This window comes from Oryctolagus cuniculus, chromosome 12 (genome assembly GCF_051225735.1).
Source record: "Oryctolagus cuniculus isolate XC-2025 breed Fujian yellow rabbit chromosome 12, ASM5122573v1, whole genome shotgun sequence".
Taxonomy (NCBI): Eukaryota; Metazoa; Chordata; class Mammalia; order Lagomorpha; family Leporidae; genus Oryctolagus; species Oryctolagus cuniculus.
This window is the reverse complement of record NC_142878.1, coordinates 39,829,716-39,848,151: the sequence shown is the minus strand read 5'-3', so window position 1 is coordinate 39,848,151 and position 18,436 is coordinate 39,829,716. Positions and strand designations below refer to the sequence as shown.

General features: G+C 43.3%; 1 protein-coding gene across 9 annotated transcripts in view; it reads right to left on the bottom strand.

Moving 5' to 3' along the window:
* Positions 1-16,829, bottom strand: part of RALGAPA1 (Ral GTPase activating protein catalytic subunit alpha 1) — a 265,484-nt gene extending 248,655 nt beyond the window's left edge. For all 9 annotated transcript variants that reach the window (XM_051822764.3, XM_051822761.3, XM_089309745.1 and 6 more), the window contains exon 1: positions 16,246-16,829. In XM_051822764.3, the coding sequence (XP_051678724.3) occupies positions 16,246-16,351 (106 nt within the window). In that variant the 5' untranslated portion in view covers positions 16,352-16,829. The remainder of the gene's footprint in view (positions 1-16,245) is intronic.
* Between the last annotated feature and the right edge of the window lie 1,607 nt (positions 16,830-18,436).

The following is an 18,436-nucleotide window of genomic DNA, read 5'->3' as shown; positions in this document are numbered from 1 at the left end:
CTTTATCCTATAAGCCATGAGAAACCATGGAAAATTTCACAGCAGTTAAGAGTGACCTCCTCAGGGGTTCACGTTGTGGCACAGCAGGTAAAGCCGCAGCCTGCAATGCCTGCATCCCACATAGGCACCAGTTCAAGTGCTGGCTGTCCCATTTCCAATCCGGCTCCCTACTAATGTGCCTGGGAAAGCAGTAGAGGATGGCCCAAGTGCTTGGGCCCCTGCACCCATGTGGGAGACCTGGAAGCAGCTCTGGGCTCCTAGCTTCAGCCTGGCCCAAACCTAGCCTCTGCGGCCATTTAGGGAGTGAACCAGCAGCTGAAGATAAAGATCTCTCTCCATCTCTCTCTCCAATCAAAAAAAAAAGTGTGAGCTGCTCAGTAACATGTTTTGGAAAGATTGTGATAGTACATTGTTAGACAGATTTGAGAAGAAAAAAGACCCACATATGGAGACAAACTAGTAAGCTACCACAAAAGTTCAAGCAAGAAACAAAAGCTTTAAATAAGGAAGCAAAGGTAAGAACAGAGCGCAAAGAAATTGATTATACTACCATAAAGCCAGAAAAGACAGGACATGGCTGAGAATACGTGACGTGTCCCCAGACACTCCAAACTCCAAACTACACTGTCAAAGATGAAAGTTCCATGCCTTAGTGACCAGGAAGAAGGTGAGGCCATTTACGGAAAGAACCATATGAATCACTGTTTTGCAATTTTTCTCCAAGTTCTATTTCTTTAGCTTTGATTCTTCAGCAAGAAGAGACCTTAGGGACTGGAGTTGCGGCATAGCAGGTAAGGCCGTTGCTATCCCATATGAGTGCCTGTTCAAGTTCCGACTGCTCCACTTCACTTTTTTTTTTTTTTTTTTTTTTTTGACAGGCAGAGTGGACAGTGAGAGAGAGAGACAGAGAGAAAGGTCTTCCTTTTGCTGTTGGTTCACCCTCCAATGGCCGCCATGGCCGGTGCGCTGCAGCCGGCGCACCACGCTGATCAGAAGGCAGGAGCCAGGTGCTTCTCCTGGTCTCCCATGGGGTGCAGGGCCCAAGGACTTGGACCATCCTCCACTGCACTCCCTGGCCACAGCAGAGAGCTGGCCTGGAAGAGGGGCAACCGGGACAGAATCCGGTGCCCTGACCGGGACTAGAACCCGGTGTGCTGGCGCCGCAAGGTGGAGGATTAGCCTAGTGAGCCACGGCGCCGGCCCCCAGCTCACTTCTATTGTAATTAATGTACCTGGGAAAGCAGCAGCAGATGGCCCAAGTACTTGGGCCCCTTGCTGCTCATGTGGGAGACCAGGATGAAGCTCTTGGCTTCAGCCTGGCTCAGTCCTAGGCATTGCAACCATTTGGGGAGTGAACCAGCAGACAGATGATCTCTCTGTCTCTCTCCCTCTCTCTCTCTGTAACTCTGCCTTTCAGATGAATAAATAAATATATATTTTTTTTTTTTAAAAGAAAAGGGGGCCAGCGCTGTGGCATAGCAGGTAAAGCTGCCACCTGCAGTGACAGCATCCCATATAGGCCCTGGTTCAAGACCTGGCTGTTCCACTTTCAATCCAGCTCTCTGCCAAGCACTGGGAAAGCAGTGGAATATGGCCCAAGTGCTTGGACCTCTGCACCCAGAAGAAGCTCCTGGATCCTGGCTTCAGATGGGCCCAGCTCCATCCGCTGCAGCCATGTGGGAAGTGATGGAAGACTGCTCTCTCTGCCTCTACTTCTGCTTCTTGTCGCTCCCCCTCTTCATGGAGGAACGACACTAAACCCTGCCTAGGCTTCATATCCGAGTCACGGCACCATTATGTCGTTCCCCCTCTTCGTGGAGGAACGACACTAAACCCTGCCTAGGCTTCATATCCGAGTCACGGCACCATTATGTCGCTCCCCCTCTTCGTGGAGGAACGACACAGGACCCTGCGCTGTTCTTTTGTCTGCTCGGCCCTCCCCGGGGGGTTTGCTGCTGGTTCTTCCCGGGTTGGCTACCGACCCTTCCACCTCCGTGGAAGGGCGGTTCCCCCTGCCACATTCCCCACTTCCGCAGGGGAGCGGCACACCACCGGCCGGCTCTCTCGGGGGCTGCACAGGTGTTCCTTCAGATAGATGTTCCTGGTGCATGTTGTCTCTCTCCTCCTTTATAGTCCTCTTCCACCAATCCCAACTCTGTTACCCACATGCCGAGTACGCTGCTCTCCTCCAATCAGGAGCAGCTCCTGCAGCTTGTCAAGTTGGTGAGAGGCAGCTGGGTAGAAGCTGTTGCCTCCTCTCCCAGCACCATATTGTGGGAGAGCAGATGCATAGAATAAGTCTTAATTCCAGTAACTTAGTCTAGTCCGAGTTGCTCCCCACACTTCTGCCTCTCTGTAGCTCTGCCTTTCCAATAAATAAATCTTTAAAAACAAAGAGAGAGAGAGAGAGACATTACATAATTATATAAACACATACATATGCCCTATATTGTCACTGAATTTAGAATCAAGAATAAAAATGTTTTAACTAAAACCAAAAAGAGACTCTTTCTTTTCTAGGCAACCAAATACTTGTAACTCAACATGCTTCTCTTCTCACTTCAGTTGCCAGGAAATCTAAGAACCGAATTCAATGCCTTATAGCTGTAATCAGCTCATCTCTGGAATCTGATAGTTTCCTTTTTTGAAGTGATGCCTAGTCAGTTGTTGTTTATCACTAACTGTGCTATTCTACATTTTATTCAGTTCCATAAGCTGCAGAAAATCCCTCAGGTTCAGTAAAAATTCTTAAGAAATGGAAGTTTTAATGTAGAGATGACTTACAGTTTTTCAAACAGCAGCTCTTTCTCTGTCTCTCCCTTAAGTCTGCCTTTCAAATAAATAAATAAATAAATGTAAAAAGAGACATTTAAGAGTCTAATGTCATGCATTTAGGATTACTTACTAGCACTGCATATCAAACTCTTAAAAATATATCAACTTAGCTTACTTTAAAAAAAAAAAGATTTATTTACTTATTTAAGAGGTTAAGTACAGAGAGAGGGAGAGACAGAGAAAGGTCTTCCATCTACTAGTTCACTCCCCAAATAGCTGCAACGGCTGGAGCTGGGCCAATCAGAAGCCAGGAGCCAGGAGCTTCTTCCGGGTCTCCCACACGGGTGCAGGGGCCCACACACTTGGGCCATCTTCCACTGCTTTCCTAGGCCATAGCAGAGAAATGGATTGGAAGACTAGACCTGATGTCCATATGAGATGCCGGCACGGCAGGCGGAGGCTTAGCCCACTATGCCACAGCACTGGCCCCCTTACCTTACTTTTAATGATAAATGATAGCTCACACATACCCAGACATCCATCCAAATTTGCTACAAGTTAATCAATACAATTTTAAATTATTTAATAAACATCTAGTATTTTTATCTGACCTAATATGTTATCACTTAATACCTACTAAACACTAGTTTAATCTTATGTTTCTGATTAAAGACATTTAAATCTAATTTCTTTGTGAAAACATGAATACTCACATTGAGGGTAAACAATCACATATTTTTTCACTAAACAATTTATAATAATAAATTTATTCTCTAGGGGCAGGTGTTGTGGCACACTGGATTAAGCTGCTACTTGGGATACCTGCATCCCCTAATTAGAGTACTTGCTTTGAATTCTGGCTACTCTGATTCCAATTCAGCTCCCTGCTAATGTGTCTGGGAAGGCAGCAAATGATGGCCCAAGTGCTTGGGTCCTTGCCATTCATCTAGGAGACCCGGATGGAGTTTTGGGCTCCTGGATTCAGGCTTACCCAGTCCTGGCTGTTGTTGGCATTTGGGGAGTGAGCCAGCAGACAGAAGATTTATCTTTGTCTCTCTCCCACCTGCCTTTCTCTGTCTCTCTCTCTCTCCCTCTGTCACTCTGCCTTTCAAACAAATAAATCTTTAAAAAAAATTCTCCCTAAATAGGACAATACTTCAAAAATTCCATGGAAAAGTGAAATTACAAAAAAAATTTTGGAATCCATGCACAGTTTTTTATAATATATATTTTCTGTGAATTTTCTGAAGATCTCATGGATGAAAAAATCTGGGGATCAAACTGCTTTTTATCAGGCCAGTTTTCAATGTCATTTAAGAGAACCTTTTATTACCAAATGCTGTGAGAACTATTATTTATGTCCATGTTTTTAGTTATTTCAAGCATATATGGACATTAGGTAAGGAGAGTGACTCTTGAGAGACAGCAAACAAAGTGGGTACAACCTATGATCACTCCAGCTTTCTACCTTAAGAGAATTTCCAAGCCAAGGCAAGAGGAAAGCAATCTAGATGGGGTCAGAGTACTATGAAAATTTAGAAAATGGAAGTGAATATACAGGGAAACCAAAGGAAGTAAGAGTTCAGAGGACAGCACACCAAAAACACGACAAGAACCCAGACTAGAAATATACTCATAAGGAAAATACCAAGAGAAAAGAAACAATCATGCAAAAGGACTACAGTAAACAGTTCCAAGTGCTTCCAAAAGCCAAAAACAGTGCCTATTTCCAAGAGTTGGACTACAAAGAAACAAAAAACTTGTAATTTATGGATCAAAAGATAGAATAGTCAGCAAGGTATTGCCTCATAGCAGGTAATAATAAATCCTAGATGGATTACGTACCCAGCAAATCACAAAAGAAAGACTCAAAATAACTTGTCAAGTAATTTGCACTCAAAAAAAAAAAAATCAAGATTTGTAATACAAAAATATCCAAAAACCTAAGAAAGTAAAATTCACAATATCATAAATTCAAAGATTGGGGCCGGTGCTGTGGCACAGCAGATTAAGATGCTACCTGCGATGCTGGCATCCCATATGGCATCAGTTCAAGTGCTGATTGCTCCACTTCCGATCCACTTCCCTGTTAATATGCCTGGAAAAGCAAAAGAGGATAGCCCAAGTGCTTGGGCCCCTGCATTCACATGGGAGACCCAGAAGAACCTCCTGGTTCCTGATGGGCCCAGCTCCAGCCATTGCAACCATTTGAGAAGTGAACCAGCAGATGGAAGATCTCTGTCTCTATCTCTCCCTCTCTCTGTAACTCTGACTTTCAAATAAAATAAATCTTTAAAAATTCAAAGATTATCAGGCACACAAAGAAGCAGAAGAATGACTAAGGATGAAAATAATCAATGGAAACTAACTCAGAATTGAAAGGCATGATAGAACTAGCAAAGCATACTAATTTTAACTGTATTTCACACGTTCAAAAAGTTAAGAAAACACATAGATGGTAATTTTTTTAAATATCCAAAATGAACTACTTAAAAAATATAATTTCTGGGGCCAGTGATGTGGCACAGAGGGTTAGGCTGCCACCTACAATGCCATCATCCCATATGAATGCCAGTTCAAGTCCCAGCTACTCTTGCTTCCAATCCAGCTCCCAGCTAATGCATCTGAGAAAGCAGCCAAAGATGGCCCATCCATGTGGAGACCTGGATGGAGTTTTAGGCTCCCTGGCTATATGCCCTAGCCTGGCATACCCTGGCTATTGAGGCCATTTGAGGAGCAAACCAACAAATGGAAGATCTATCTTTCCCTGTCTCTCCCTCTGTAACTCTGTAAATTCATAAATCTTTTTAGAAAATGAAAACCAGGAGATCCCAATTCAATCCCATCAAGGTGGCATGTACCAATGCCATCTCACTAGTCAAAGTGATCAATTTCAGTTCACAATTGATCACACTGATAGGGCTCACACAAACAAGACTAGTGTCTGCTAATACGAACTGATAGAATTAAGAAGGAGAGAACAATCCAACATGGGAAGAGGGATACACAGCAGACTCATAGAATGGCAGATGTCCTAAACAGCACTCTGGCCTCAGAAACAGCCCTAAGGCATTCGGATCTGGCTGAAGAGACCAGCAGAGTATTTGAGGCATGGAAAGCCAAGCACTCTGACCAAAAAAAAAAAAAAAAAAAAAACAACAAAAAAACCACAACACCCTAAATGAAAGATCTCTACGAGTGAGATCCCAGTGGAAAGAACGGACCATCAAAGAAGGAGGTACCTTACTCTGAAGGAAGGAGAGAACTTCCACTTTGACTATGACCCTGTTGGAATAAGATTGAAGTCGGTGATCTCAAAAGGCTTCCATAGCCTTGGCAACTCATGACAAGAGCCTAGGGTGATTACTGATGCCATAAACAAGAGTGTCAATTTGCTAAGACAACAACAGGAGTCACTGTGCGCTTACTCCCCATGTAGGATCTCTGTCCTTAATGTGTGGTACAATGTGAATAAATGCTATAACTAGTACTCAAACAGTATTTTACACTTTGTGTTTCCGTGTACTTAATATATGCTAAGTTGATCTTCTGTATATAAAGATAATTGAAAATGAATCTTGATGTGAATGGAATGGGAGCGGGAGATGTAAGGGTTGCAGGTGGGAGGGAAGTTATGGGGGGGGGAAGCCATTGTAATCCATAAGCTGTACTTTGGAAATTTATATTTATTAAATAAAAGTTAAAAAATAAATAAAATCTTTAAAAAAATAAAGAATCTAAAAAGAATGAAAACCATAACTTCTGATAAGAAAAATATAGTATTAAAGACAAACTGTATGTAGCAAAAGAAAAGACTAGTAAACTTCAAGACATAGCAATATCTATCCCTGCTCTGTTTCCAATTCCACATTCCTGCTAATGTGCACCCTGGGAGGGAACAGGTATGCTCCGTATTTGGGTCCCTGCCTTCCATGTGAGAGACCTGGACTGAGTTCCAGGTTCTTGACTTCAACAGGGCCCAGCCTTAGTTGTTGCAGGATTTTGGGAGTGAATCAGTGCATGGAAGATCTCTCTGTGTTGGTCTATCTCTGGCTCTCTTCAAATAAATAAATAAAAATTTTAATTTAAAAAAGAAAAAATCCAAAAAAAGGAAAAGAACATCAGTGAATCATGAAATCTTCCAGTACACTAATACTTCCTAATACACCTATCTGATATTAATACTTTCTTTTCAAAAAAAAGATTTATTCATTTATTTGAAAGGTGGTGTCACAGAGAGAGAGAGAGTGATAAATAGAGAAAGAGAGATAACTTCCATCCATTGGTTCACTTCCCAAATGGCCACAATGGTCAGAGTTGGACCAGGCCAAAGCCAGGAGCCAAGAGTTTTATCCAGGTCTCCCACCTGGGTGTAGTGGCCCAAGTACTTGGGCCATCATCTACTGCCTTCCAGATACATTAGAAGGAAGCTGGATCAGAAGTGGAGCAGTCAGGACTTGAACTGGTACCCATATGGGATGTTGTATCACAGGCAGGGCCAAAACGCCGGCCCCATTAACACTTTCTAATATGCTAATTAACAAAGACCCAAAAGTTATGGAGTGAATATAAGTGGGCAAAAACGTAGTAAACAAAATTTTTCCAAAGTTGATGAAACTATAAGCTCAGAAACCCAAGAAGCTCATGAACCTCAAGCCAAGAAATACCAACAGAACTAATCAAGGCACATCATAATCAAATTGTTCAAAACCAGTGATGAAAAGTAACTCTGATAAAAACACACACACATGGCCAGCGCCACGGCTCAATAGGCTAATCCTCCACCTTGTGGCGCTGGCACACCGGGTTCTAGTCCCGGTTGGGGCGCCGGATTCTGTCCCGGTTGCCCCTCTTCCAGGCCAGCTCTCTGCTGTGGCCCGGGAATGGCAGTGGAGGATGGCCCAAGTGCTTGGGCCCTGCACCCACATGGGAGACCAGGAGAAGCACCTGGCTCTTGCCTTCGGATCAGCGCGGTGCGCCGGCCGCAGCACGCCAGCCTGTGGCGGCCATTGGAGGGTGAACCAACGGCAAAGAAAGACCTTTCTCTCTGTCTCTCTCTCACTATCCACTCTGCCTGTCAAACACACACACACACACACACACACACAAAGAAAAGGGAAAAAAAAAGGTCAATCTGAAAAGTAGTCAGAAGAAAAAATGGCATGTTTTAATACTGAGTAAGGGGGCTTGCGCTGTGGTGCAGTAGGTTAATCCTTCACCTGCAACACCAGCATCCCATATGGGCACCGGTTCTAGTCTCAGCTGCTCCTCTTCCAATCCAGCTCTCTGCTGTGGCCTGGGAAAACAGTGGAGGATGGCCCAAGTGCTTGGACCACTGCACCTGCAAGGGAGACCTGGAGGAGGCTCCTGGCTCCAGAACAGCACAGCTCCGGCCACTGCGGTCATTTGGGGAGTGAACCAACAGAGGGAAGACCTTTCCCTCTGTCTGTTCCTCTCACTGTCTGTGACTCCACCTCTCAAATAAATAAATAAAATCTTTTAAAAAACAAATAAAATAAATCTGGCTGGATTAAAAAAATACTGAGTAAGATATAGAGGACAGCAGACTTCTTATCAGAAACAATGCAAGCAAGAAGACAATGGAATGAAAATTTAAAAAAAAAACAGAAAAAAGTCATCAACTTAGAATTCTTTAAAAAAAAAAAAAAGTATGTTCTCCATCTACAAATTAGAGTAAGGGACAGGTAACTGGATTATCCACAAATATTTGAAGCTAAAGACACACTTGTAAATAACTCATGGATCAATGAAGAAATCAGAGAAGTTAGAAAGTATTTTGAAACTAATTGAAAATAGATAAAATCATAATTTGTAGGATGTACTTAGGGAAAAATTTGTATCACCAAATGCCTATCATAGAAAGAAGAAAAGTCTCAATTTACCAGGCTCAGTCAACACTGAAAGAGAAGTTAAACTAAACTAAGTAAAAGAAAATAACAAGATCACAGCACACTTGAATGAAAGAAAAAAAAAAAAAAACAGGGAAAATCAGTAAAAACAAAAAAAAGATTGTTTCAGAAGATCAAAAAAAAAAATGCTAAGACTCTAATCAAATTGACCAGAAAAGGAAAAACAAATTACTAATATCAGAATCAGATGACATTACCATGTATTCCACAGATATTAAAAGTAAAAATAGGGATTATTAAAAAAACTTTTTATAAGTTTAACAACTTAGATGAAAGTAGACGGGAAAACTCCTTGAAATACACAAACTACTAATGCTCACTCAAGATGAAATAGACAACTGGAACAGCTCTTATAGAAATTGAGGAATTGGTGGTGTTGTACAGCACCATGTTAACCTGTTACCATGTCTGATGAAAATTCTCAGTAAAGCGCAGAGTGAAATGAAACTTTCTCAACCTGATGTCGTGCATCTAAAAAAACCCTACAGTTAACATTATACTGCATAATGAAACACTGGTTGTTCATCCCTAGGGCTGAGAAGAAAAGGAAGTCTAGTCTCACCACTTCTATTCTACACTGGATTGGAGGTTCAAATCAGTTCAATGAAGCAGAAAGAAGAAATGAGGCATTCAGAATGGAAAGGAAGAAATAAAACTGTCTTCATTTGCAGACAACGTGATTCTCTACATAAAAGTAATTCAATGGAACCCGCAAAAAAACTAATAGGACTGATGAATTTAGTGAGGTTGCAGGATACACGCTAAATATACAAAAAATTGTTTTTTCCTACTCTACAGTAAGTAAAACATATAAAGATACTATTTTTTTTTTGATTTTTTGATTTTTTTTAACTTTTATTTAATGAATATAAATTTCCAAAGTACGACTTATGAATTACAATGGTTTCCCCCCCATACTATTAACAAGGGCATTAAAAAGTAGAAAATATTTAGGGACAAGTCTGACAACAGATATATGACCTGCACACTGCAAACTATAAAACTGTGCTGAGAGAAATTTTAAAGTCTTGAATAAATGGAGAAACATACTTGTAGAGGTCGCACCGGGGCACGTGATGGGCAGAAGAGTCCTTAGCTAACAGCAAAAACTTCCCAGCTCCAACAAGAAAAGCAAATTACCTAACGGGGAAAACTATTAGACAAGAAAACAAACTCACCCTAATTACAAGGAGGCTGCTGTTACCTGTGTACCCCACAGATTATGGTACTCTGTGCAGCAGCCAGCCTCTGTTCTGGTCCCTTGCAATATGTTCAATAAATCTAATTCTATTCACTCTATCTGAATGCTCAGGTGAATTTTTTTTTTTTTTTTTTTAACAATCTGTGACACTGGCCTCAATCAGTTGCTTCCTCCAACAAGACTTAGCTTGTTAGTGTTCCAAAAAGAATCTATAAATTCAACACAATCTCAGTCAAAATCCCCAATCAAAATCAAGTTGTTGACTCTATTTTTTAAGAAACTGACAAATTAATCTCTTTTTTAAAAAAATATTTAAAAAAAATTTTTTTTGAAAGAGTTACACAGAGGATAGGCAGAGAGAGAGAGAATGAGAATGAGATCCATCTTCCATCTGCTGGTTCACTCCCCAAATGACCACAATGGCCAGCTGAACTGATCCAAAGCCAGGAGCTTCTTCGAGGTTTCCCATGTCGGTACAGGCCCATCTTCCACCAGGACTTCCACCGGCACCCATATGGGATGCCAGCTAGTCCCGGCTGCTCCATTTCTGATCCAGCTCTCTGCTATGGCCTGGGAAAGTGGTAGAAGATGGTCCACATCCTTGGGCCCCTGCACCCACATGGCAGACCCAGAAGAAGTTCCAGGCTCCTAGTTTCAGATTGGCCCAGCTCTGGCCCTTGCAGTCATTTGGGGAGTGAACCAGCATATAGAAGATCTCTCTGCCTCTGTAACTCCACCTTTCAAATAATAAAGAAATCTTAAAAAAAAAAAAAAAAAATTGAAGAACAGGGATGGTGCTGTAGCATAGCAGGTAAAGCTGCCATCTACAGTGTCAGCATACCATATGGCTGACTGCGTCTGGCTGCTCCACTTTCTGATCCAACTCCCTGCTAATGTACCAGAGAAAGCAATGAAAATGACCCAAGTACTTGGCACCCTGCACATATGTGGGAGACCAGGAAGAAGTTCCTGGCTCCTGGCTTTCACCTGGCCCAGCCCTGGCAGTTGTAGCCATTTGGGGAGTGAGCCAGTGCATGGAAGATTTCTAACTCTGCCTTTCAAATAAATAAAAATCTTATTAAAAAATTAGGACTTCTAGAAGTAAGTAAGAAAATCTTTGTGACCCTGGGTTAGGCAGAAAATTTAGATACAACACAAAAAGCACAAGCCATAAAAGAAAAACTTGATATATGGCAAAAATTACGAATTTTACTCCTTCAAAGAAAATGTTGAGAATGAAAAGACAACCCAAAGTTGGAAAAAAAAATCTTTGCAAATCATGTATCTGATATAGTACTTGTATCCAGAATATATAAAGAACCTTCAGTTTGAAGAAAGCAAACTCAATTTAAAAATTAAAAAAAAAGATTTGAACAGAAATAATCAAGTTATACAATGGCATATAAGCCCCTGAACACATATTCATGTTATTACACACCAGGGAAATGTGAATTTTAAGGACACACTTATCATAGTGGCAAAAATTAAGAATACTGGCCACATGGAATGGTGCTGGTGAGTAAGTGGAAAAAGTGGTATTCTCATTTCTCATGGTGGGACTGTAAAAAGGTTAAAAAAAAAATCTGGCAACTTTTTTTTTTTTTTTTTTTTTGACAGGCAGAGTGGACAGTGAGAGAGAGAGACAGAAAGGTCTTCCTTTTGCCGTTGGTTCACCCTCCAATGGCTGCCGCGGCCAGTGCACCACGCTGATCTGAAGCCAGGAGCCAGGTGCTTCTCCTGGTCTCCCATGGGGTGCAAGGCCCAAGTACTTGGGCCATCCTCCACTGCACTCCCTGGCCACAGCAGAGAGCTGGCCTGGAAGAGGGGCAACCGGGACAGAATCCGGCCCCCGACTGGGACTAGAACCCGGTGTGCTGGCGCCGCAAGGCGGAGGATTAGCCTAGTGAGCCACGGCGCCGGCCCTGACAAGTTTCTTAAAAATTAAACATACAACTGCTATATGATCCAGCCGTTTCACTACTAGATATTATCCAAGAAAAAAGAAAGCATATGTCTATGTAACAACCACACTTCAGGGTAACTTCATTTGTAGCTGTCCAGGACAACCCTTATGTCTATGATCGGTGAATGGATAAACAAATTGTGTTAGTGTATAGCCACACATGGACACTATTCAGCAATAAAAAGCAATGAGCTACTGACACACTGTACTGCAATATGGATTAATTTCAAAATTATTAGGTTAGCAAAAGAAACCAACCAAAAAATGACACTGCACTGTATAATTCCATTTATATACCATAATTTATGTAAAACTTTTAAAATGTAAACTAATCTAGAGTGACAGCAGATTGGTGGTTACTCAGGGAAAGATAGGAAGATAGGAAGGATGTAATCAGAGGTGGGAGGAAGGGATTACAAAAGGATGTGAGGAAATGAGGGGTGGGATAGAGATACAGTCACTATTTTGAATGACTAGTTAGGTTTGTTATCTTGATTGGGTATATGATTGTTATGATGGTTTCATAAGGCACACATGTCAAAATTGGTTACATTTTTATTACTGTCTGCCAATTAATTTCAATAAAGCTGGCAGAAAAAATACTCTAACAATAATCAATATATTCTTAGCTAAATAAGCCCTGTCCATTTATTTTTAAATAAAGTCAGCCTGCCATTTGAAAGTGGAAAAAAAAAAAACAACATTCAGTCAATATCCACAATATGCCAAGCAGGTTAGGCAATGCACATGTGCTAATTTACTATCATTATCTTTAGGATATTAGTTGCAAAATGGGGTGAAAAGAGCAATACAAAACTTTAGAAACTAGTTAAGGCCTTTTTCTCTTAAGAAAACACTGACTTCTAGATCCTACAAATCAGACACAGCAATGTCAACAAACACAGATTTAAACCAAAATTCTTCAGAATTAGGTCCTATAAATTTTGTAGGAATTGTACTTCAGTGGGAACACATGTTAGGAAAAATGTTTATACTAGATATTTAAGTTATGATCATGTTCTCATATATTTGAATGTAATGAATTCTATTAACTATCCTGAGTAAGTGGCAGTTCTGTTTGGTCTCATATAGTTCAAGTGTGACCAAACAAAAATCAAAATCCTTTGTAACTAACAACATCCAGTTACTCTGAAAACAAAAGTGTTCTCATCAGGATTAACATATTTAAAACCCTACCTACTTCCAAAATAATGCAAAGTGGCTCTTCCCAGATTACTGACTAGTGGAACTCTAAGACACCAAGCAGCATGTTTTTGGCATTCTGCAAAATAACTGAAACCTTTTAAAAATATAGAATATGGGGCTGGCATTGTGGCATAGCAGGTAAGCCACCGGCTACAAAGCCCACATCCCATATAAGTGCAAATCCCAGCTGCTCCACTTCTGATCTAGCTCCTTGTTAATGGCCTGGGAAAAGCAGCGGACTATGGCCCAAGTGCTTGGGCCCCTGCACCCATATGGGCGACCCAGATGAAGCTTCTGGCTTCAAGCCTGGCCCAGCCCCAACCATCGCGGCCATCTGGGTAGTGAATCAGGGGATGTAAGATCTGTCTGTTCGTCCCTCTCTCTGTAACTCTGGCTTTCAAATAAATAAATTGTTAAAATATATATATAAAACACGGGCAAGTTTTAGCCTAGCAGTTTGGACACTTGCATCCCATGCCATAGTACCTGTGTTCCAGCTCCTGACTGCAGCTTCTTGCTCATGCAGTCCCTGGGAGGCAACAGTGATGGTTCAAGAGACTGGGAGACTTCGACTGAGCTACCAGATCTTGGCTTCACCCCCAGCCGTCACAGCTTCTGCGGAGTAGCCCAGGAGATGCGAATTTTCCGTCTATCTGTCTCTCTCCCTCTCAAATAAATACTTAAAATAAAATATAGACTACTTTATTCAATTCAACACAATACATGGAGGTTCACCTTTTACATTTTGACAAGGTTTCTAAACCTTGCCAAATACATTTTTTTTTATTTTCATAGACACAGAGAGAAACGGAGCGAGGAGAGATCTTCCATCCATTGGCTCACTCCCCAGTAGCCAGGGTTGGGTCAGGCTGAATCCAGGAGACTGGAACTCAATCCAGATCTCCCATGTGAGTGGCACAGACCCAAATACTTGAGCCATCCTCTGTTGCTTCCCAGGGTACACATTAGCAAGAAGCTGGATCGGCAGCAGAGGAGTCGGGCCTCGAACCAGGAACTCCAACATGGTGTGCAGGCGTCCCAAGTGGTGACTGACTTGCTGTGCCACATGCCTGCTCCTACACCTCAGATTAGTAAGATTCAGAGCTGGAATAGCACTGTGAAGGACTGTCCTCTGCACTGGAAACTGTTCAGCAGCATCCTTGCTACCCACTAGATGCCAGCAGCACTTCTTCCAGGTTGTAGCTCCAGACTTCACCAGCTCTCTCCTGTTGGGCAAAATGTCCCCAGTTTGAACTACTGTTCTACAACCACTGACTGGCAGTCTCTCTGCATGGACCTCCTCCACTCACAGCGCAGTATTCTCACCATCTGAAGCTCTGAAGGCTATTTTAAATGATTATCACACACACACCCCAAAAGACACACACACACAAGATGTCATACTAAAAAAACAGTCCTTAACTTACTAAAAATAAGACAGGATTTTTTAAAATTGTTTTGTTTTCAAACTGAGGAACTTAGGCCCAACAAAATACCTGACACCTGTTATCTCTTAATAGCAATATAAAGCATTTCTTATTCATTCTATAGGTATGGATGAATTCTACAGAACCATGGCAGTTAATTTAGGAAATCTCAATACTCTACTGGAACTCAACTTTATAGCTCTGCCATTACACAACCTACAGCTTGTCTCAAGTTAGGTGTCAAGTTCCATTAAGTGTTCAGTTTCACAGTGCCATTATCTGTGATATATCTCCTACATTCACACTTGCAAGGTCCCACTATCAGCCAAATCTTTTCTTCAGTGACTTAACTCTTCAAGTAGCATGAAAACAAGAAAAGTACAATATCTACTATATTGAAAAGTTTCTATTTGCTTGAAAACTGGGCTTCTTTTTATACCACTGAGCTGGACGTAACTTTTCTTACTATTCCACAAGAAAAAAATTTGCCTGTGATAGAGATTAGGTGTCACAAATGCAGAAGAGTTAAACAAACAAACAAACAAAAAAAAAAACACAAAAAAACCAATAAACCAGACACACAAAATCTGAGCCCCAGGTCTGACTCAGCTTCCTAGGAGCTGATGACTACCTAACATTCCCAAACTTCAGCTTCTCATTTGTTAAAAAAAAAAAAAAAAAGCAAACAAATAAAAACAACAGAGCACTACATCACTAGGATTACTGCAAGGATTAATTATGAAAATTTATGTGAACTCAACTTGTAAGCAGTAAAGCATCATCCAAGTGTTGGGTATTTTGGGAGGTATCCTGGTGGTACCGGTACACAGTAGAGAAACAGTGCACACAAGGACTTATATCACTACATGCAAACCACTTCCCAAGGCAAATGCTTATTAGGAAACCAGCTGGAGATGATTAACTCTGAACTAGGATTCAGGCAGGTGGATTCCAACCCAGTTTGCACAGCAAACCGATTTTCCTTTTCAGCTCAAATTTCCTAATTCAAAACAACAACAACAACAACAAGTTCTGGGCCAGATGTCCTGTGAGGATGATGACAGTCTCTATCAGCCTATTAAATGACCAAGTATCAGAAAGAGTCCTTTACATTATATCACAAACTCACAGCACCGTCTAGCCTGCCAGCAGGAGGCAAAACAATTAAATAAACACGGAATTATACACAATTCTCGAGAAGCAAAGGAAGCAATAAACTACCTTGTTTTCCACAACTAATAATAGTTCTCCTCTAAATGACAGCCAGGAGGAACGAGACGCCTTAACAGCAGGGCGGGGCTCTTCCCCACAAGCTTTTCGGGAACCACCCACTTCCCAAAGAGGTATAACTGCTTCCTCCTTGCCCTCACCTGCCAACAAACTTCAGAGATTAAGCTTTATACTGTCTGAGAGGGGATTTTGTTTCTCCTTCCACTCGGGTGGGGACGGCAGTCAGAACCTGCAAACAGCATTACCCGCACCACGAAGTCCACCCGAAGTTCCTAAACATCTAAGTTTCCAGAGTAATGCTCCTGTTTCAAAATTAGAAATCCCTGCGCTAATGCTAACCGGCGCCCGCCGAGTGCCAAGTCTCCCCTTCCCCAAATCGTCGCCTTCACCGAGGCGTCGCTTTGCGCTCTCCTCCCGCAGCCGCGCCGGGTCCCCAGGGAGCTTCCCCCCGGGGCTCCCGGGCAGGGAAGGCCGGGCAGCCCAGGCCTCGGCGCCGCCACCCGCGCCCCTCACCGATGACGATGCGCAGGTGCTTGAGGCGGGTCAGCGCGTCCTTCTTGGTGTCCAGCACCTTCTGGGTGGACTTCTTCACGTCCCCGTGCGGCTTCTTGGAGAACATCCTGCCGCCGCCGCCGCCGCCGCCGCTCCCGCGGCCACCTCCCGCCGCAGAAAGTGGAGAGAGTGGGCGGGGAAGCGACTAGCCCGAGCGGCTCATTCACTCCCCAGCCTCGCGGGCCGCAGCACTGGCGACTCCTCCCCGGTCGAGGCCAGGGCCGCCACCTCCACCCGCCTCGCGCCGCCGCTCCAAGGCGCCTTCGGCTCCGGCTCCAATATGGCGGCTCCCCTCTCCGGGCCCCGCACGGAGCGAGGGAGACCCGGACGGGCCGCCCGCCGAAGCTGCCGCCGCCGCTCGCCTCCGGCGGCCGCCGCTCACCGCCACAGACCGGGGCCCAGGACCCAGGGCCACGGAGGTAGAGCTCTCGGCGGCGGCAGCACTACTCCTCTCTCCCTGAGGCCCCCTTAAGGTTAAAGCTTCTGTAGCAGCTTAGACCCTGCAGAGGCCGAAACGGAGGCGAGCGGTGTGGTGATGGGGTTTCACGACTCTGCCGTCGGTGGCGAACGGTCCCCGTGGCAACCGCCTTCTGACGTCAAGGCTCTTGACGTCATGCCAGCGTGAGCTCATCCGTGGCCCTCTCCACTTGGGTTTCCTGGGTAAGCAGCCGGAGGAGGAGGAGCAGATGTGCAGTGCGTGTTGGATGTCAGTTCTGAATGCCCTGTATTTCCTTCTCTGAATTTCATTTGAAAGATTTCTGTTTGCGTTGCAAAGTGATGATGAACGATGTAGGGTTATAGTACATCCCACTTAATCCACATTATCTTGCCCCCAGAGACGAGCCTTTCCTGAAACGCTGTCACAGCGCACAAAATCGCAAGAAAAAACAACTCTAGACAACTTTCATGGGAATTTTTTTAACTCGTAAAGAGGTCACATAAATCCAAGAGAATATTTATTTTTTTCCAGACCAAAAATATGGTAAAGAATATGAAAAAAAAAATCCCAGATTTGTATTTTTCTTGTCCCCCTTAGGAGCCCTCCCTCCCACTGCCCCACTCCTGGTCCCCATGCAACTACTAATCTGCTTTCAGTCACTCTTGAATTCGCATTTTCCAGCGTTTTATATAAAAAACGTTGTATACTCTTTTTTAATCTATCTTCTTTCACTCAATTTGTTTTGTGACAACAATATAATGTTTTATCGGTCAAATTTGTAAAGTATGATTTTCAACTAGTACCTCAGATGAGTGTGACAGCAGGCATTCCTGTAGCCTGCTGGGAAAGAGCATTAATTAGTACAAGCCTTCGAAAAAATGCAGTTGGCCTTACATATCAAGACACTTAATGTTTATCGTTGGCGCTGCAGTTAGACACAGCTTGGGACACCCACATCGCATATTAGAGCACCTGGGCTGGCGTCCCGGTTCCACTCCCTATCTCGCCTTCCCACGCCAGAGCACCCGGGAGGCGGGCTAATGGCCCTCGTAGTTGGGACCCTGCCACCTGTGTGGGAGACCCGGCTCAGGCTTCCAGGTTCTGGCTTCCAGCAGGCCCAACCCTGGCTGTTGTAGGCAGGTGGGGCGTGAACCAATGCATGGGAGACTTCTGTCTGCCTTTTCCTTTCTCTCTCTGCCTTTAAAAATAAGTCTTTTAAAAAAGAATAGCCGGAGGAAGATTTTTTAAAAAATATAATGCAGGCTGCATCTCGGAGTGCTTGGTTTGAGACCCAGCTCCTTTGTGTCTTACCCAGCTCCCTGCTAATGCGCACCCTGGAGGCAGCAGATAATAGCTCAAGCTCGGGAGTCCCTGACCCCACCTGAGAAAACCAGATTGAGTTCCAGTCCCTGGCTATAGTGGGCATTTGAGGAGTGAACCAATACATGGGTATCTTTCTCTGCCTTTCATATAAAATGAAAATAAATAGTTAAAATGTTTATATACTTTGATTCAGTTGGTCCATTTTTTAGAATTCTAAAAAAATTCAGAAATGAGAAGACACGTAAAAATATTAAAGTAGGCTGGCGCCGTGGCTCACTAGGCTAATCCTCTGCCTTGCGGCTCCGGCACACTGGGTTCTAGTCCCGGTCAGGGCACCGGATTCTGTCCCGGTTGCCTCTCTTCCAGGCCAGCTCCCTGCTGTGGCCAGGG